At 39.2% G+C, this 21,533-nt stretch overlaps 1 protein-coding gene across 4 annotated transcripts in view; it reads right to left on the bottom strand.

The window, feature by feature from the left end:
* Positions 1–21,533, bottom strand: part of LOC134528244 (PTB domain-containing engulfment adapter protein 1) — a 141,749-nt gene that overhangs the window by 9,076 nt on the left and 111,140 nt on the right. For all 4 annotated transcript variants that reach the window (XM_063361688.1, XM_063361687.1, XM_063361685.1 and 1 more), the window contains exons 4-6: positions 8,770–9,078; positions 6,510–6,707; positions 5,119–5,402 (exon numbers count right to left, since the gene is read on the bottom strand). In XM_063361688.1, the coding sequence (XP_063217758.1) occupies positions 5,119–5,402; positions 6,510–6,707; positions 8,770–9,078 (791 nt within the window). The remainder of the gene's footprint in view (positions 1–5,118; positions 5,403–6,509; positions 6,708–8,769; positions 9,079–21,533) is intronic.

The raw sequence follows: 21,533 nt of genomic DNA, 5'->3' as shown, positions 1-21,533 counted from the left end.
ATAATTGGTTGAGATTCGTCCAGATGAACAGTAAGCCAATAGCAAAATCATCTAAAAGGTATATGTATTTGACTTCTAGCCTATCGCCGAATGAATCCGCGAATTTTTCCGGTCTCTATTAATTATAGATGCTCACATGCATCGTGAGAGTCCGTATAAAGCCTATTACAATTCTATAAGTATACATTAAAATGCTTTTAAAATATACATGTGTAATATAATTAAAACTTGTTTAAGTAAGATCATCACAAAATAAATGAAAATCCTTCAACAGTAAGTGATGTTTTATAAGATTTTAACAAAACACACTTACAATAAGAGAATACTAATCATACCACATAATTCAACACAAAATATACATTCCAGTAGGTGCTACGTAAAAACAACTTCTATTTTTATGCTGATAACTCTGCATTGTTTTATATATATCATTATTTCTAACTTTTAATATTCTCTACACATTAACTGAAATTACTTATTTACAGAGTCTTAGCTAATGTTGGTCTGTACCACATACAGTACGTACGATATCTCTACGCAAAACACATACAGTTCATTATTAGTAATATCAATTATATTTCATGAACATAATGAAATTAGTATAGGCCCTAGGTTGTTCACTGTTAATTGAGTACTTCTGAAGTATTTTCATTGTGAGTTAACATACATACCAAATGCCATTCTTCCAGTAAAGTTACAAAGAAGACAAGAAGATAATATAAATATGTATGTAGTACCATATTTTAAACCCCTATTAAATGAATAATAACTCAATCTCTATTCTGGACTATTAAGTAATAATTTTTATTAATGTTATTTATAACTTAAATAAAATGACAACTAACAAATTAGTAAAAAAATATAATTACGTGCGATATAGTGTGACATTTGTACTTGGACGGCAAACGAATATAATAAAATGTCTATGACAATGTTAACTTTACTCATTATTATGGAAAGAAACAAAATGGGCAGATAAGCATATTCTACGCTGACATTTAAAAATGCTCAATTTAAAATGAACATTCCAAGAAAATTTATTTTATATCACCACAAAAAATCAAACTGCGGCGTCATTTTCCCGATGACAAACAAAAAAGTTGTATGGTCGCGAATAATACATTCGTATGGCGTCACATCAGCGGAATATTCCCTTGGCATAAATGTGTGAATTCTGTGGCACTAATGGAGAAGTAAACCTTCGCTCGAACACAAAAACAAATGAACGAACAGCTTTTTTTTTTTTTGATAAGATGTGTAATCGGAGACCCCTGGGGTGGTTGAAGAGTGTCAGGTCGGTCGCCAGACCAGATAGTAAAAGCTCAGGGGCTGAGGATAGAAAAGGCATATCTCCAAATTATTAAGTATAAATGTTGTCATGTAATAGTTAAAGACTTGATTACACCCAGGTTTATAAACCCATCATGATCATGAAGACACTGATCGGAAGGTAATGTGCAATACATTTCAATGGCGTTTTCAGTTTTTGCTAAATAATTATAAATATAAGCAAAATTTCAATGTATCTGGACAAATCAAAATATTGATAATATTATTTTCATCACAGAAATAATATATGATATGATAAATAAATTTGAAAAAAGTGGTTATGTTAAATGTATTGTATACTTTCAGTAGGCAAAATTTCCGGCCCCTACCTCTTATAGACTTTGAGAAAAACTGCCTTTTAAAATAACATTGATATAGATAGGAGCGCAAATTTGTGACACGGCCTCTTAAATCATTACGTTTTCTCCTTTATCAATATGCTGAGGAAAATGAAATTCCCCACCAATTTTCAACCGAGGTGAAATTAGCTGGTAGAGACTTCACTCGGGATTTCATGAAAAGGAACAACCTGTCACTACGAGTGCCACGTAAGACAAGTGTGGCTAGAACTATGGGCTTTAATAGGGTCCAATTATCAATGTATTTTAATAATTTGGAGGCCACATTGACAAAGTTTCAATTTGGTCCAAATCAAATTTACAACATGGACGAAAGTGGGGTACAAACGGTACCAAATAAACTTCCAAAACATGTAGCACCAACAGGAAAAAGGGATGTTTCCAAAACAGTCGCAGCTGAACAAGGTCTGACTGTTACAGCTGTCTGCGCTATGAATGCCACTGGTCATTATGTACCTCCTTTTTTCATATATGCACGTAAAAGAATAAATCGTTTGCTAATCAAAGGAGGGCCTACTGGATGCGACATGGGTATAACGGATAAAGGATATATGACGACAGTCACATTTATCACATGGCTTGAGCACTCCAAAAAACATGCAAACCCAAGTGAGAACAATCCTATATTGCTGATATTGGATAACCATGTGTCTCACACAACTCTTGAGGCTGTGATTTATGCAAAAACAAACAATATTCACCTCCTGACTTTGCCACCACACAGCAGTCACAAGACACAACCACTTGATCGTAATTTTTTTGGTCCCTTGAAAAAATATTACGATGCTGCTGTTGACACTTGGGATGTCAACCACCCAGGAGAAGTTTTCAACATATCCTGTGTTGCAGAAGCTTTCAAGATAGCTTTAGAGAAGGCAGGCACTATCGAAAATGCCGTACAAGGTTTTAGAGCTACAGGAATTTACCCCTTGGATGTAAATAAATTCATAGATGATGACTTTCTTCCTGCTGAAATAACAAACCAGGAACTACCACATGAAGAAGAAGACTTACAGGACCCAGATAACAATAGATTGATTGCATTCAATAAACCTGATAAAATCTCGGAAGCTGCTCCTGATCCAACATCCTCTGCCTCCTTAGCACATTCATCAGTTGTCGCAAGCCAAGAAGAATTTGTTGCCCAACCTCCTGCTTGTATTGATAGAACTTAAGCCAAAGACAATGCTGAACAATGTCAGCATCAAGCCAAGAGCCCAGAAGAAATAATTCCTCTTCCGAAAATACTTATAAGAAGGAAACGGTCAAGAAAAGGGTTAAAATCTGTGTTGCTGACGTCAACTCCTCATAAAGAAAACATGGAAAAAGAATTGAATGCAAAGAAAAAAGAAGCAACTGAAAAGGAGAAACGTTTGATGTCAAGGAAGCAGGGTAGACAGCTCTTTCCTCCTGAAAAAAGGTATAAAAAGACTGACACTGAGTTCTCAAGCACTTCAGAATCTGAAGGTGAAATGTCTCTTCATAACACTGACACTGACCTTGATGTGAGGTCTCTGTTTTCTGGAAGTGAGGTTGATGGAGATGAAACAGAAAACTTTGAAGAGAACAAGAACTCTGGTTCGCTATCATCGAATGACTATGCTATAGTTAAAGTTCATGGAATAACTAAGGACTCTTTCCGACTTTATGTGGCTAAAATCCTTTCTCATAGCCACGGAGGATACGAATGTATGTTTTTCAAGCGGTATCCTAATACCTACAAATTCTCAGAAACTCCAGAAGAAGCGTTCGTTGACAAAAAAGATATCATCCTGAAACTGTCAAAACCAAATGAGAGCCACAGTGCTAGATTTCATAAAATGTTAACTTTCCCAGACGATTTGACTGATTTGACTGTCTACTAGTCGAGAAATCAATAGATTCCTAGTCTTTAAGTTGGAAGGTAGTTTAATTTTATTATTTTTTATGTTAAGTGAACTACCTACACTTTTTGACGTAGGTGATTTTCAATAAGTTTAAGTTCTTGTAATATTAGCCTATTGTTTCATCACAATAATGTTATGTTCAGAGATGGTAGTTAGATATTAAAAAAATAAGCCTTTCACAGTTTCTATTCTTTCTAGTGACTTTTATAACTACTAAAATAAAGTTTTTATGATGAGTTTTAATAGAATTCGTATTTTGACCTCCCGTTTTCCACTATTGGGGCAAATCTCCGCAGTGCGGAACTTTGCCCCACAAAATGGGGCAAATCTCCGCACAATCATTTGTTCGAATAAAAATTAATATTTCCCAAAATAATAACTATATTTGGCTGGAATTGTTATACAATGGTTAGTTACATCCTAATCTTTTAATTCTATACCAGAAACCTGGTAAAATCATATAACTGCTGTCCACAAATATTTAAAACCAAAAATCGCGGACAATTGCCCCCACCTACCCACTTAAAGCCTACCTAGCCTAGAAAAAAATCACTTGGATGTCAAAATAAGTGGTCTTTTTAATTGGCTTTGCACATTTGACACTGTACCTCCTAACTGTCCAAATTTTACCATTTCTCACCCCAGTCAAGCAGTGGTTTTAACAGCTTGCCTAACATTCAAGGACAACAACCATTCATCAACGTCTAAGAACAAATGAACTTGACCGTACTTGGGAATGTGACCAAGGATGATTAGCCAGACTTCCTGCCACCTGTAGCTGTATTTACGCACACTAGACACACTGCAGACACAAACCTAGACAAATATTTGCAGTTAACAGAGAAGTAAATTATATATATATATATATATATATATATATATATATATATATATATATATATATATATATATATATATATATATATATGATTTTTCGATGAAACAAAGTCCTTATTTAATGTTTTTATAAACTTCAAGGCAAATTTTAATGCCAGTCGTATGTACTGAAAGCAAGTGGTGTAACGTTTTAGGTATAGCAGTTCGTATGTAGCCTTCATTTTCAAATACTTGTTTCAGTATAGAATTCATAAACCTTAACAAAAATTTTTTTGTTTTTCAAAACCCTGGAAAACTCAGGTTTCTACAGTTATGAGTAAAAACTATTTTTTTTTATTGATTTAATGAATGATGTACTTAAATTGTTTGAAGACAAAGGCTACATATGAATGATTAACCCACAATTGTTTACCTCATAATTCAATGCTTTCAGTAGATGCTAGGAATTAAATAAAAATTTGCCTTTAATTTCATAAGAAAATATTAAACAAGAACTTGCTTGGCAAGAAATAATTTTTTTTAAATAATTAATTATGATAATAGAATGAATTTATTTTAAATCATGTGCCAAAAAAAAAAAAAAATACTAGACGCAGAGCTGCGAGTGTTGCAAAGGTTTCTTTGACAAGTCAAGTCTTTCCTTCACGCAAATGACGCGCAAACACCAACGAAGTGCGTGAAGAAGCAATCCCGGCCAAGCTGCGTACCTCAGGAAGTTCTCCTCCCCGAACGGCATGCCGGTCTCGAACGCCCGCGGCGGCACGGGGGGAGGCTGCGCGGGGGAGCTGGCGAAGCCGTTGCTCGAGGCGGTAGTCGTGCTGGCGGCAGTGTTGTTGAAGATGAGGAGGTTGTCTCCGCTGCTGCTGCCGTTCTCCTTCGAGCTCGAAGTCGAGTTCAGGTCCTGGGAGGAGCAGGAGTCGCTCGTCGCGCCGCCCGTCACCAGCAGCAAGTCGCTGATGCCGTTCCTGGCGAGGTACTCTTCCACGTCGCTCTGGAACAGGACACTCGTGCAATCGGCAAATTCCGTACATTCCCAGGTTACTCAGGAGCAGGGCCATGGAACGAAAAAGGGCGGAGGGAGGGGAGAGAAAAATCCCCAGGGCCCAGTTGTTCCAAAATATTTCTTTTATGCTTATGTTCACCCTGACAGGAAAAAAAAAATTACAATTCTTTTGCTAATAAAATTAATTGGAAACCTTACAAGTTACGCAATTTTTTTCCTGAACACATTTACAGTTATGGCCATGGTAAATTTTATTAGATTTTTTTTTATTAAAATCTGCGCCACAATTAAAAAGGTTATTTCTCTAATTGAACGCCCGCACATCCACAACATAACACTCTACAACGGGTTGCCTACGCTGACTTTCTGGGGCTACAGGGGCTTAACTACGCGTTTCCGGCAACATGTTTATTGGCAAAAATGGTTGCAAATAATAAGAGCTTTCTACTCTCAAGCGTTGTAACATGAATTTTGATACATGCTGTATAACATTTATATAACATTTATAAAGAATGCTTCCCAAGGCTGTTATAGACCTTTGAAGTTGGCATTTAACAAAATTTTTATTGTAAATAAAAAATAATATTAAAGTTTCTAAGATGAAGCACTGAGCATCTAGAAAATGTAACCGAACAAAGTTCTACAACCATCGCAAATTAACTGTAGCAAAATTATTTCATTGAAATAATTTGGGATAACACCATAATCACGTACTTTTGTGATGTGTTACTACCCCCAATTATTTCAATCAAATAATTTTACTAAAGTGACGAAATGCACGGTGGTTGTAGAACTTCAAAGACGTATACCCAATCTTGGGAAGCACTTTAGACCAAATATCGTAAACATGTTATCAACTTTTTTGTAGTGATGAACCTGCAGCCAAAGTTTTTCGGTCAAAAAATTCAGACTCATCCCGGATACTTAAGTGGATTTTCTTTAAACTCCAACTAGTTATGCTTTCCTGTCTGCTCCCACGACTGTGATTACTCTCATACAACTGTAAAGGGAACAGTAAATTTAACCTTTCAAGCTGGACTATAGTAAATCAAGTCATTACCAGAAAGTTACATGTTACTACACTAAAATGCTTACCTGACTCTTGATCTGAGCTATATCTGTTATGTCTGTTAGCCTCTGCCTGAGAACACCGTTCTCAGTCTCGAGTTTTTTAACTTTCTGCTGCAGAAGCATCAGCCGTCTTTGCGCTTCTAGGTCCTTGCCGGAAGTTTCCAAGAAACGCCTGTACGCCAAGTCGAACGCCTGGCCTATGGTGAGCGTGATCTCCTCAGCCTAAGGCACAAACATGTTCCCTCTTACAACTCATGCACTGCTCCATTCACTCTATCCAAGAAGTTTGTATCATATATTACATGTATTTAATTAAAAAACAGTTGAGCTAATCAACCAACAGTTAAGTCTATTTCCATAAATTACCTGCAAATCAAATTGTTACCACTTCCATTCACTACTAATATTAAAATGTAATCTATCCATTTTCTTTTATTTGTAAGTATACTAAATCTGAAATATAAAATTACTTGTATTTATTGAAAACAAGTTTATGTATTACAGTTAGTGCTTCAATTTAGCTTTCTTAGGTCAAGCACATTCTGTTTTTCAGAACTTTTCAAACTGATTGCATTCAGATTTTCCCCCCCATTGGATTCCTGTTTTCTAGGGGTTCCAGGTCACGTTTGTACAATATCACAATTGTGTATATACAGCGTACAGCAATCAAGAACCTTATTACATGTTTTAAATACTGTTGTACTGCTTTTTTTTTTTTGGTTGGTATTTTTTTAAAACTATACTGGCATTTGAAAATCTGGCCAAATCACTAATACAGCACAGCCGTGTTTCCAAGTGTGCCAGAATAAAGAGATTTATGAACTTTTACTGTTGCATTCTCATAAGACTATGGAAAAAAGCAGGTGAAATAGGCCTTAACTAACCCAATTTGCAATACCAATATACATTGGCTGCATGAGGGCAGCAACAGCAATATCACCACTTGAGTTATATCTGAGAAAACTGTTGCAAAATTGCCTTAAATGCACTTATAGAATCAGGCAGGTGAAATATTTGAAAAAAAAAAAAAAAATTTAAAAATCTTTGCAATGGAGAAATACTTTACTTGCGTTCAGGTCACAACTTCTAGGGCCCACATTATTCACTGTACATTATAAACTGAATGTTTCTGAAACTTCCTGAAAAAGGCCGGCAGGTGAATATGGGAGATAATAGGACTAAAAGACTACTTTTTTCCTTGAAATTTACGGAAGTTATGTACCAATAAAAACCAAACTTGAGAACACTTTTACCAAACAAACTACTTGCAGCTAAGAAAAAAACCTGTAGATAATGTTTCTTTCAACCTTAGACCTATGAAAACATGTTCAAAAATATTTTCCTTTGTTAGTTAAAAGGTGACTTTTGTGCTATAAACATACATGCAAGAAAGTTTAGCCACCACAGTATGTTTATTATTAAACATTGCTCAACTCTTGACAATAACTTGGGGAAAGAGTAATAACCGTTTAATTTTATTTTGTCACATGGAATCGCCTGTCCAGCGTTGTTGGTGTTTGAAAGCACTTAGTATACATAGTTAAGCTTCATGTTAATTGTCTCAAATATGACAATTCTTATACGTAGTACCATGAGTACACATTTTACAACTGTCACTTGCAAAAAATATATATATATATGTTTGTTTACGAACAATGACAAGCACAAGTTGCTTATAAACACTGCTGATAGAGAGAGACAGACACAGCAGTGGTTGAAAGAGACTTAAGACCATGGTTACTACTTTGAGCACTGTTAAACGAGACAAGTTACACGGCACGGACTATACATGCATTTAAGTGCAAAGGTGTATGCATTGGAGGGATGGGGGGTATTCCCCGCCCTCTTCCGAAATATTTATAAAAATCTTTATCATTCCAACCAACAAACGGGAAGAATTTGAGAGAAAACAGCAGGCGAAATGAAATTCTGCACGCGCTCCTGTCTACACGCTGCTCGTAGTGTCAGGGGCGCAACAACTAAATTTCCAAAGGAGGGGACGGACCAATATACCTTTTTATAAAGAATCATTGATCCCCCGTATTGAAGCGGTGGGTCCGGGTGTCCTCCCCCGGGAAAATTTGTATTTCAAGGTGGAAAATGGTGCTATTTAAGCAGTTTTATTATCTAAATATTGATTACACAGCACTTTCTTTGCCCCCGTTTGGCCCCACTTCAAGTTTTCAGAGGGGGGGGGGGCAAAATACCCTTGCCCCCCCCCTCCTGTTGCGCCCCTGCGTAGTGTGATATCCGCATGAGAGGACAGGACTAGGGCAGGACCCACCAGCTTGTCGCTGACGAAAACGAAGCACATGTGCCGCTCCGAGTCCACCTCCTTGGCGATGAAGCTGAAGAAGCGCTTCTCGCCCTTGTCGTCGGCGCAGTACGAGATGCGGTGCAGAGGGTACTGGTGCATGATCTGCTTGGTCTTCGGCTCCTGGATGGCCACGCCGTCGATGCTGATGGTCAGCTCCACCTTGGGCGTCTTGCTGCCCTCCGCCTTCCGCAGCTGCTGGTTGAACTTCAGCTTGCGGATGCCTTCCTTCACGACCTCTATGCCTTTCGGCTGGTCCACCTCCGTGTTGCCCAAGAACTGCAACCAACAACCACAATAATTACATACATACCATCACCGAGATTGCTAGAGACGAGGACCGACACAGAACTCCTCTTTTGAGCGGAAGCGAGACATGTTAACTCCCTGTCTCTCCTCCACTTCCCTACCCATACACGGACCTTCCATTAGCAGGCCACTTCCTGACCCCCCCCCCCCCCCCCGTCACCTTCGGCAATCTACGGAGCCCAGCCGCCTCTATCTTGTCCGGAGGATTCTGCAGGCTCCCAGAACACAGTCGCATGCCGTGTAACCAAGTTGCCATTGTTCTCGCAGCCTTCGAGTGTTAAGTCCGGGGACTTTAAGAGACGCGATATTTAGAGGGCTTAAGGGCTATATCAAAGACGAGGCCGACACTGTGAGCTGCAGTGAAGCGGAGAGGCTGGGTGAGCCCCTTGGCGAGCGATAGCGGGCGACGAGAGACGGGTCTTCGTGTGCGAAGAACCGGAGCATCGTGGACGGTGTTGCGGCGCGGCGGACTAACAAGCAGTGTGAGGCAGTGTGTTGTAGCCGAGGTGCGTAGTAAGATAAGACCAGTACATAGCCACTGTCAATCCGAAGAGAGTAAATACAAATTGTATTTAATCAACCAAGATAATTTTTTTTAGAAAAATCAGTTTGTAATATTTTAGGAAAAATTTATTTACAAATAAACTATAATTCATTGAATTCGAATAACCTTTTTCGCATATGTAACAATATTCATATTTATTTATTTTCGACGCTCCGGAGGTCCCGTTCGGCCACTCTGGTGGGTTTGCTACTCACCCAGCTATCACTTTCTTCATTGGCCTTATGGACTACCCGTCGTTGGCCTAAGATTCGGAGGTGACTGTTCGACGTGTGCGAAAGAGAGCTGCCTCGTTCTTCAACAAAAAAAAAGGGGGGGGGGGAGGGAGTCGCTGCTTAGTACATAGGCCTAAGCTTGGGTGCACGCTCTGCCTAGTGTTCAGTTAAGTAATTAATTGCTGTATTTTTCAAGATTCGTGAGCAGTAGCAAGCTTGTCATATATTATTATTATTATTTGTGTAAGGTCACTGCGTGTACCGGCTAATGGTAGCAACCGTTAGCTCACTGCCATCACAGCCCCGCCTACCTGGGTACACGAACCGTGCACAGAGCTTCAAAAACATCACGTGATTTGAAAACTGCTCGTCGGTTCACGAAAACCATCCAAGAAAACGTTGTGATCTGAATGGAAGTAATGTTACCGATCATCCTTTCTGGAATGTTTTTTTTTTTTGGGGGGGGGGGGGGGGGGGAGAGAGACAAAATGGCTATTAAAAAAGTTGGCGTTTACAGAATATTATATCAGGCAATTTTTTTTAGACTCTTCTTCCTAACTTTCTTAATAATCAGATTTTCTAATTAAATTTTACTATGGCCTGGGGTCATATTTCCTATCAATCTTAAAAATGAGAAACACTCATAACGAACTATAAACTAAACAAAATTGGAACATTAAAACAGTTAACATGAACAATGAGAAAATAAAATAAAATTACATAGACAAACTATATGAATTAAAGTTAAAATAATAGTCTTTGCAGTCTGTTTGCAATACTGCTGCTATTCAATCGTCCCATAGCTTTATAACTGATGTTTTTTTTTTTAATTATTTCAGTCTTTGACAAATGTTTAAATAATTATATATATATAAATTATTTGCTTATTTTTGTCAATTCTGAGTGGTCATTACCCGCTCAATATCAATGTTTTCTAGTCCGCTACAAGTTCTGAGGTGTGCCGTACAATGTATGCACATGATGTGTGTTTGGTGTCCGCCCACCCACACGGGCACAGCAAGTACGAACACGTGTCGGGAAATGGGTTGCACATGTGTGAAAGCAGAGACGAGAGCGCGCGCGGGAAACGTCAAGACAAATCGAAAAAAAAAAAAAAAAAATCGACGCACGAAGGTTTTCGTCTCCTGCGCGGGATTCCAAGGTTACCGCGATCTGCGGCGATGTGGCGGACGTTGCCGGTGGGTTTTCTCGATTCATCTTGACGGCGAATTTCGCTATTTAGTTTCACGTCCCTTGCGGAGGTGAGAACACCCGCAGACTCCACCAGAAGTCCTTTCACTCAATGATTCAAAGTCCTTGGGGGGAAAAAAAGTGAATACCACTAGGAAAAAAAAAATCTGAATTTTTTGTTAATGTTTACTTAAGGCCCCCACACACCATCAGTCGGAACTGATGCACTGGCGAACTGATGGCTTCCCGTCAAATCGGACGGTGTGTATATATACATACAAACAGTCCGATTATATATATCTACATATATATAAATTTATATATATATACGTACAAGCAACAGCGGCTCAAATCTCTGGGATTCACGTGACTTGATTTGGTAAGGGGGGGGGGGGGGGAGTCTTCGGGCCAAATTTCATGTTTACTCGGTAAAGATAGAGCAACATTACGTTTTCGCAATTATCAAAAAGCGACTGTCAAAAAAATAGTGCACAAAATATTTCCACGTAGGTACAATTCGTTCTTGTAAATTGAATCCGAACTATTTGCAAACATAAGATGCCAGTTTCATTACAGGAAAAATAAAATTATAGATTCTATGCATGACGCAAATGGAAAACACTCCACACACAATTGAGGGGCCGAGTAAAAACCCATCACACCAAAAAGCGTGCACGTTAAAGCTAACAAATAATAATAGTAATAATAACTTATTTCCCTTTTTTTTTTTTACACTTTGTTAACAATATTCACTTAATTAACCAGGAAATTTAGCACTCACGAAAGCAAGCTTGTATGTGGGTGCATCTAGCCACTTCAAATTGCATGCGGTATTTTGACGATTGTAAACATTTTGTAAATGTATACTAACTGAGAATTAAATATATCAAATATAACCTAAGAAACCTTACATTAGTTTTATAAAGATAAAAGTTAAAAAGAGCAATTTATTAAAATTCAATATAATGCATAAGCAAAAAACGTATAAATAACAACATTGTTACATGAATAAATGAAAATATAATTCAATAAAAATTAGTATTTTAAGTAAAGTACAGGTACAAAGTTGTGCAATATATAAAACTGACTTAAAGTTGTAGAGAAGCCTAAGATGTACATCAAGCTCTGTCCCTGCCCGAACACGCCCGAATATTCACCTTCGGCCAACCTCGGGATTTGTTTTATTTTTGCGCAGGAAATATGAATTCATATATTAAAAGTGATCGGTTAGGTTAGCTACATTAAAACACTTTAAAACACTACGGACGGTTAGTTAAGTTAGTATAGCTGCATTAAAATAAACAGAGAAATATAAATATATATAAATAAACCCTAGGTTGGCCGAAGGTGAATATTCGGGCGTGTTCGGGCTTCGGGCAGGGACAGAACTTTATGTACATATTAGGCTTCCCAAAGTTGTATACGTATTTATCTAAGTGTTATTTTCCACTAGACTTGTTAGAAATTGGTCGCAGCAGGCTTCACAGCCGTGTCGCCTCGTCTTGCCGGAAGCGGAAGATCCGCGGGAGCGTTCCCCCAGACCCTGGACGATGACGTGCGAGAGGCGGCGGGCAGAGATCAGTCACGCTTGTGCTCTCCGATAGCTGGTGCGCGGCGCGCGCAGACACACACACACACACACACACACACACACACACACACACACACACACACACACACACACACACACTAACCCACGCATGCAGCCGAGAGTCAACCTCCAGCGGCTCGGTCGCCCGCAGAGGGCGTTGACCCCGAGCCCGTCTCCCCCCCTCCTTCCCCGCGCGCAACACCTTCACCCCTAGCGAGCATTTTTTTTGACGTGACGTCTAATAAATCGATGAACGCCGGCTGCACGCACGTAAAAGTGTCCCGTAACGCACATTGTCCCGTTACGCTGTGTCCCGCTACGCTCATTGTACGCATGCGCCGTATCTCTTCCACTCGATTGGAACAACCATCGATTTTACTTTTCAATCATGTTTTCGTCGTTTGAATTATTAATATTATATAATTTAACGATCGTCCACCGATTTTCAGCACAATCGGTACGGTTATTTAAAAGTAATGTTGAATTTTCAAATACGTTTTTGTACGAACAATGGTGTTTTACAGTTACACATAATAATTCAAATAACACCCGTTATCTTTGGCACAGTGTTTTAAAAAATATTTTAACACATTATAAATAAGTTTGGTGTATTTGGGATGCGTATTTGTTATAAAATCGTATTATAGAAACGAAATAATATTATTCCCCTACGGTGCTGCAATCTACGGTGAAGGACGCGAACCGAACGAATCGCGCTATCTAACCGCTTCCGCGGCAACCAGGCACTCGTTAATACATATTATCGCAAGGGGCGTTATTATTAATGAATTATAAACACAATTTCGTGCCCGGGGCCACAATTGCATATCATTTTGAGCACTGGAAGACATAAAAACGTAAAATATTCTCGACGAATTTTAATCTGTGGTTTTCATTGCTTATTACAACAACAATTTCGGCAATAAAGGTTAATTATTCTTGCATTTTAAAAATCTGATTACTAGTATATTTCAAGTATTTATTCTTTTATTATTAAAATAAAAATGATTCCATTTTATTAATAAAAGTATGCAATCATTTCATCAATGTTTTGTTATGACGTTGTCACGTTAAACTATCGCCCGTAAACCGACTTTACAGAAAACCAATTTTTTAAACACAGGGGGGTGATCAAGCGTGCATTTCCACGCGGATACTACGGGATGTCGCTCTTTTTATTTTTTTTTTGTCCAGCCGATACGGGTTCGCGCCATGTTCGCGCGGGGAAGTGTAGTGCCTGCATTGTGGAAAAAAAATTTCGAAGGACTGTACGTTACGGAAGCGACCACGGTTAACGACGGATATTCTTATCTCGTACTCTTAACCATCGTCAGGCTTGGTCAGGCACTTAACCGTAATTGGTTTTGTGATGAAATATGGCGTCGTTAAGGTACGGAAAGTGAAAAATCTACGTCACAGCACGTCGTTTCCCCCCGGGGCAACAACGTTAAAGAGAAGGGAGGAGGAGCATATCCATCCAAGTGACTCTGCAGTGCGCTTACCACGGTGACTCAGAGGTGCAAAGAAACAAAATCACGACGTATCCCAGTAAAAGCGACACTGCGTCCTTACTTTCATGGACACGCACTACTGCTCATTTACACTTGTTACAGAAAAACCTAATTAATGTACTGCATATTAATACTTAAACTAAGAAGCCGAAATCAGCTGATGCCTCGACAGTACAGGGAATTTCCACGGCAAGGAATTTTGTCAGAAAAAAACAAACTTACAGCGCAGACAAATAAGGTGGGCAAATGAAAAAAAACCTAACCTTGGACAGCACAGACGAACAGTAGGCTTTCTAAGGACAAGACAGTTAAGACGTTTTGGGAACTGGCTCTGCTCTCGTCATCAGCAGACTGACGGGATGCGAATATCGGCACCAAATAAGCAGAATTAGCCTACAGATACACAAGGCGTGTGGTAGGCACTCGTCGGGAACACGAGATTCTTTGGGTTGATATGGCAATGGACGCCATTCCGCTCCCTTCCCTTAAAAAAAAAAAAAAGTATGATTATATTAGTGTGTGTGTGTTTTTTTACTTTTAGGCTACCAATCACGTGATAAGTTTGACAAATGCAGGTGTTTATAAGCTCTTCGAGGCACTCCACTCTAAAAACTGAATACGAGGGCCCCCAAAAAAAAAAAAACATTTCATAAAACCCGCTGGGGTTCCCGGGGAACCGGAGCAAGCGACAAGACTCTCGGGCACACGAAAGTTGACTCATTTGAAAGGATCGCCCGCGCATTAGCGTAACCTGTTCCGCGGTTGCACAACTACCGCGGAGCGGTGAAAACAAGACGCATTTTTTTTTTTTTTTACCCATGGCGGTACAAAACGCGCCGGAGAACAACGGCGTGAGTTCGCATCCGTCCCGAGTCCAATGAAGGGAGGGGAGCGCTGAATATTGCCAACCTGCAGAAAAGCCTTTCCCGACCGTATTATAAAAATTTATATATATAGTTAAATATATATCAACTCGTTTCAAATACGATTAACTTTTTTTTAGAAGTTTGAAGCACTGACCGTTTATCCTTCCCCCCCCCCCCCCCCGGTCCATAATTTCTGTGTAGTGATTTAAAAAGGTTCATAAGAGAAAAAAGTAATTTTTGTTGTCATAATGTTGGTACCATGTGTATTAGGGCACGGTTACACGCAACGCCGAACAACTTCTGGTGAACAATTTTAAGTAAACGTGTTTACAAACGCGAAAGTTTGTATGAAGTATGTTCAACTGAAAGTCCTGATTGTCTAATGTTTTATCGAATGAATGTGTTGTGGATACGATTTATTTGAGCAAGTGTGCCTCTCCTAGAGAATTACCGTCAGCATCAAATTAAAACAGTAATATGTTTACATGTTAATCTTTTTTGTTACATCCTGTAAAATATTACACGAAAATGTACCAGTAAAATTCTCCATCTGGCATTTTTCACAACTGTTTGTACTCAAAAGCCAATTAGAGGCTTATGTAGAAGAGATGTTCTTAACTACTTTGCCAACCTGTTTAGGCAGAAAGAGAAATGACCTCGAACGAAACATGTTCAGACTGTGTATAATCGCCCGCAAAAATTAAACATGTTTTCCTAAAGTAGTTCCGAATCACGCGTAACCACGTCCTTAAACAGGTACATTGTTCATTTTGTTTATACTTAACATATTGTCTGCCATCTATATGGTTGATGTGACAACGCCAGGTTTTCACACAAAAATAGTGGAGTGTAGGGGTATTAGTTGTATTAATTGTATTAATATTTTTGAGGGCTCTTGTAGGAAGTATTTCTCCAGAGTTGAACACATTCAACCGTCCTTCAAGTTCAAGTTCCAACTTGTCCCGTCCATTGCAGATAAGTTAATTTGGAAGGTATACATTGGCGAAGTACCTTATCCAGGTTGAGTTAAACAGGTCAACCAACACCATGCAATTATTTTTTTCTAACCGTCTAAAACTAAGTTTATTTTCTAAGAGGGAGTCTAGGTTAGGGAGGGACCTAGGTGCGTCTCAGGCCGAAGCCTATACGCCTAGTCATGCTGAGATTAGCCATGCTGGGAGAAGGTCGCATGCATCGTGTGCTCTGTGCGGGGATTGGCCAGCCACGGCAGCGATTGAACCATGACTAACGTCCCTATTTTAAATCCATCTTAAAACTATGTTAAGTTGGGCCCAACTAAAACCTGCATAAGCCACCGGGAATACCCCGGTTACATGCACGAAGCATGCATTATTATCGTAGGAAAACACAGGATACAGAGGGTGACATCTATGCCTTAACGAAGTCAAAGTTTTCCATTCTTAAAAATTAAAAAAAAAAAAGGCCTTAAATCTGTTGTACACAGGATGGCATATTTCTGTTGTCATCACATCCCCCATTAAACCACATATTTAGGCACTCTTTTTTACCTCCAGCTTGGCCCCTACATTCGATTACGGGCCCTGGACTCACCCCCCCCCCCCCCACCAAGCCAATTTTACAGTCACGTGCTACATTATAATTTCATGGTTATTTCTTACATACACTCTTTTTTAGAATGTTATTTAACCTGAAAATGCAGGGGTATAATTATGGTTACTATTTCATACGTCCAAACTAAGCTTTATTTATAAATTTATTTTACTTTAGAATAACCACAGCAATTATGTATATTTATTTCACACACTGAGATAAAAATTGAAAATAGTTACAGAAAAATAAAATTAGTCTGGGCCCGGGCCCTGGACCCAGGGGTCAACCCAGCCCCAAGCCATGATCCTTCCAGGCTTCCTCTCCGGAATAAATATCTAGCCAGGCTCTCGACTCGAACAGACGCCGTGGTTGGCAACACGGAGAGGAAGTCAGGAATAGAAGCGCGCGCGCAGCAGCAGACTGCGTCGTCTGGTTCTCGCCGAGTCACGATCGGGGGCAACAAGCACCGCGGTTACTCAGGTCGAGCGGACAGGCCGGGCATGCCGGCATTTCACAACTGCGCTCCCCGCGGCTCCGGACAAGGAGACGCGCTTGGAAGCCGGCTCAACAAAGAAAAAACACTTGGAAACCGTATAAATACGATTCCGGACAACTATCACCGCATGCAGTCGTACGGGTCCACAACTGAACATCGTTAACGACGTGACAGTCACCAATCAGCACTTCCGAGACTGACCTTTATCAGGCGATCAATCAGGATCACTTCCAACATAAAACGTTCGTTGGGGTCAGGAACGTAGCTAAAGATATATTCTGAATTGAAGGATTGAGTAATAGTGCCTAAAGATGGGGTTTAAGGAGGAATAACAGAAACAGAAATGTGTCACATTGGTTCCAACAGTCTTCATGTCAACCTTTTCTGATTTGTAAAGATCTCAGCTCTGTAAACGGCATTTTATAGCAGTTATGTGAATATAACGGAAATGAGTAAACAGTGCTGCCGTCTGAGGCGGATGTCGCAAACCAAACTTCACTAAGACAAAGGGAAACATTTTGTAGTATTAACTTTTTAATGGATTTCAACAAGATAGGCAGTATTTTAATAAAATTGCTTATCGAAAATCAGGTCCAAAGCCGGGGTTCAGTATTTGTTCACATGTGTCTCGCTTTTATCGGACCCGTTTCATTATATAGTTTAAATTTTTGCTTTGCTAATAAAATTATTCTTTAGTTTACGTGGCTGTTCCGGCAACGAATTTTAGCTGCGGGTGCGATAACTACGTGAGAGTCGCGTCAGTAAATTTAATTTAAATCACAATTTGCGCATATATTTATCACGCTTGGCATAATTTAAAATAATTATACGTTAAATTTAGTGTGAGTGTCATATTAAAAGTATATTTAAAACATGAGAACACAAGATTTTCCTAGTTACAGAGGTTCATGTTACACAACTCTGGCGAGTACTAAAATACTAACATTTTTTTTAAAACTATGCCTTCGTTAAGACACAGATAACACAGTGAGATTTGCAAAGACATTGACATAGTATCGAATAACTTATAACAGTTGTAGTCATTCCCAAAAATAGATTAAAACTTGACGCCAATAATTTTACACGGTGAAAATTACTTGTAATGGTTAGTTATTTAAATTTATATACTCCGTTAAATTATATACTGTGCCTTAACGAAGAGTTTTAATTGACAATCATGACCAAAAAAACCTTTTTGAACAAATATGGCGTCTTTCGGTTCGTACCTCTGTCCCTTAACGTCGCACGGTTGTGTACAGGCGCTGAATGCGAGACTTCCATGTTCATAAGTATTGCAAACCACTTGCGAACAGTCTGTATGCTCAGGATTCTTAGGCGTGCCTGTATACCAAACTCTCACCCACGACCATCTCCACACAGAAAAAAAAATATATATAACATGAACAGTAATATTTCAAGCGTATTCGTATTCACAGAAGTAATTTTCGACAGAAATTGAGGGAAACGTGCGTACAAATATTCAGCAATATTAATTTTAAGTTATTTATGCTTCATATTATTCCACGTTTCTCCCACGAAAGCGATCCAAAAATTTTCGCAAGTGGGAAACGTGGCGGCTGTTTCCGGGAGACGACTACGTTTCCCGAATTTAACTCCCGTTTCCCTTAGGCCTGGTTTATAAAATACGCAAGAACGGAACATGCAAAATGTTCAACAACCACATTTGAGCGTACGGGTTTAAAAACTACGCAAGACGCAAGGTGCAATAACGCAACGCAAGTTTTGTTCAACTTCCAACTTTTTTGGCGTTTTGGCTTGCGTTTTCGATGGCTAGTTTTAAAGAGAAGTGCTCCGAATACTTTTAAAGGTGCAGAAGTTATGTATATAGAACAGAAAATGTTCTTTTGGTAATATAGTACTCCACAATGTTAACTTTCACACAGTGAAAGAAAGTAACACAAATCAAAATCTTGACAATGTATTGTGCGTTTATGATAAATATGAAATAAATTTTTTAAAAAAGCATGGTGTAGAAAATTTATTTCCTCTGTTTTACAATTTTAAGTTGTAGGGTTCTTAAGTCTTAATCTTGCGTGCTTTATAAACGGCCGTGATTGCGTGTCGCGTCGTTATGTTCCTTGCGTAGTTCATACATTTGTCCTTGCCAATTAATTCCGTCCTACGTTGGCATCTCGTCGCCTATCATCATCTTTCGACATTGACTTCCAAAGTTAAAAAGAGGGAGGGTCGGGGTCTGAATCGGGGGAACTCACCGAATCGTTCCCAGATGCGAACAAAGGATCGGACAGGATCGGACGAGCGACACTGCGCCTGCGCAGTCCCACGCGCGCACCGCTGGGTTTGGCTGGGCGCGCCAAGTGTGGCGACTGGCGAACAATGTTGGCGTCGCGACAGCGGCACGGGAGGAAGAAGTGGCTGACATAGAACAAGGAGGGATATAGAAGCGCGACGTGTGACCTGTGACGCTACTAGAGATGGGTCGTAAAATCACAACCTGTGATTTTAGTCTCAGATATTTAAAAAAAAAAATCGCAGTTACAGTATGTGATGCTTCTCACGAAGTATCTGATCAGAGTAGCAGCATCATCGGTGGCAGTCTTGCGTGATATGTGAATGGCGTTCCAGCCGATGTGGCAAATACAGTAAGTCGTAAACTGAGATTGCTCCTATCGCACAAATGACGAAGGCCACTTTCATTGTACTTTGAATGCTCCCAAAACCACCAACAGCAACAGAGCTTCGGTTCCCGTGAAACTAATTGTTTCGAAACAACCAATACCGGCACAACTTTTGACGTGAATACGTCTTTAAAATTGCTTCCATAGTGGGAGGCAATTCAAAAAACGAATGGTAACAAAATCGGGGAATACAGTTTGGTGTTGCATATACATATCTATCATCTCCATCCAAAATATAATTAAACCACTGGATAACTAAAAGATCAAAGAATTCGTTAGGCTAAGTGAGGACTGTGACGCATTGCGCGTGGTGGATGGGGAAACGCCGCCGTTTTGAGGTCATTTTGCCGAGTTTCGAGATTTCCATTTAGTATAACTTTTGACTCGGAGAAGCTACGACGTTCGTTTGAGTTTCAATCGTCAGCTCTCGTCAAAATCTATCGATTGCATATAAACATTAGTGTAAAATAGTTAGTGAATATACATGGTGTTAAAATAAAAAATTGCATATTTTATATTTTGTATAGAAAATATTACCTGTTAATTTGTCCAGTAACTGGACATTTAGAAAATTTCCCTGCGTTTTCCAGGTTTTTTTAAAGATACTATTTCAATTCCCTGAGTTTTCCCTTTAAAAGAGATTTTCCTTACCCACGGAAATCCCATGTCGTCTCTGTCACATCCCCTAACAATGCTCCATTTTCACATCACTAGCCTTTCATAGACCTCGATTGCGACGGAATTTTAATCCTAATTCAGCCGTTGCTCTCTATGTCTATACGGCGACTAGCTCGGTCCAACACACTTGAAAAATGTCTTGTTAAATTTACGGGTACAATGTTCGACTGCTTTGAACACGAACCAAAAATGAATAATCTTGGTATATAAAGAAGAAGAACATTTCAACAACCGGTTAAGACTCAAAAAGAATTACGCTGTTATCTCTGAAGTATCTAAATCTTATAACATTAATAAAAGATCAAAAACAAAAAAAAACAAAAATGGTTGTCTGTAAAGTCGGTTTACGGACGATAGTTTAACGTGACAACGTCATAAAACATTAATGAAATGATTGCATACTTTTATGAAAAAAATTGAATCATTATTATTAAATTATCACTATTTTGTATGGGTACAAAGAAGGAGTGAAATGAAATCTACAATTTAATTGATAAATTTACTTCTATTTTCACTCATTAATTCGAATATGTTCATTACTTTAACGAAGAGATCATTTTAACTATAACTTTTATACATGTTTGCTATTTAACTTCTTCCAATCTGTGTTATTCTGTTAAGGATAGGACGATGATAGGAAAAGTAGGAAACGAATGGAAGTGTTTCAAGTTTAATGTGCCTCGAACAAGTCAAATCGATGGTTGTTCCAATCGAGTGGAAGAGAGATAGATGCGGTGCAAGCGTACAATGAGCGTAACGGGACACAACATAACGGGACAATGTGCGTAACGGGACACTTTTTCGTGCGTGCAGCCGGCGTCCATCGATTTATTAGACGTTGTCACGTCAAAAAAACTTATTTCTTCCACGTGTGCGTTTACCCTGGTGAAACAGAAAAACAGAACAGCGCCTGGCTGTTAAGAGGATTCATCATAGGGAAAATAATTCTGCTCTGCCTTTTCGGTAGTCTTCGTACGTGACGTGGTGGGCGGAAGGTTGAGAAAGTCCGTGGGGAGCAAGGCAGGCGAGGATGAGCTGTAAAATCAGCGGGTGGTCTGGGGTGCAGGGGGGTTTGAAAAGGTC

The sequence above is a fragment of the Bacillus rossius genome, chromosome 1, assembly GCF_032445375.1.
Source record: "Bacillus rossius redtenbacheri isolate Brsri chromosome 1, Brsri_v3, whole genome shotgun sequence".
Taxonomy (NCBI): domain Eukaryota; kingdom Metazoa; phylum Arthropoda; class Insecta; order Phasmatodea; family Bacillidae; genus Bacillus; species Bacillus rossius.
Note: the sequence above shows the minus strand (reverse complement) of the source record. Positions and strands in the feature narration are given on the sequence as shown.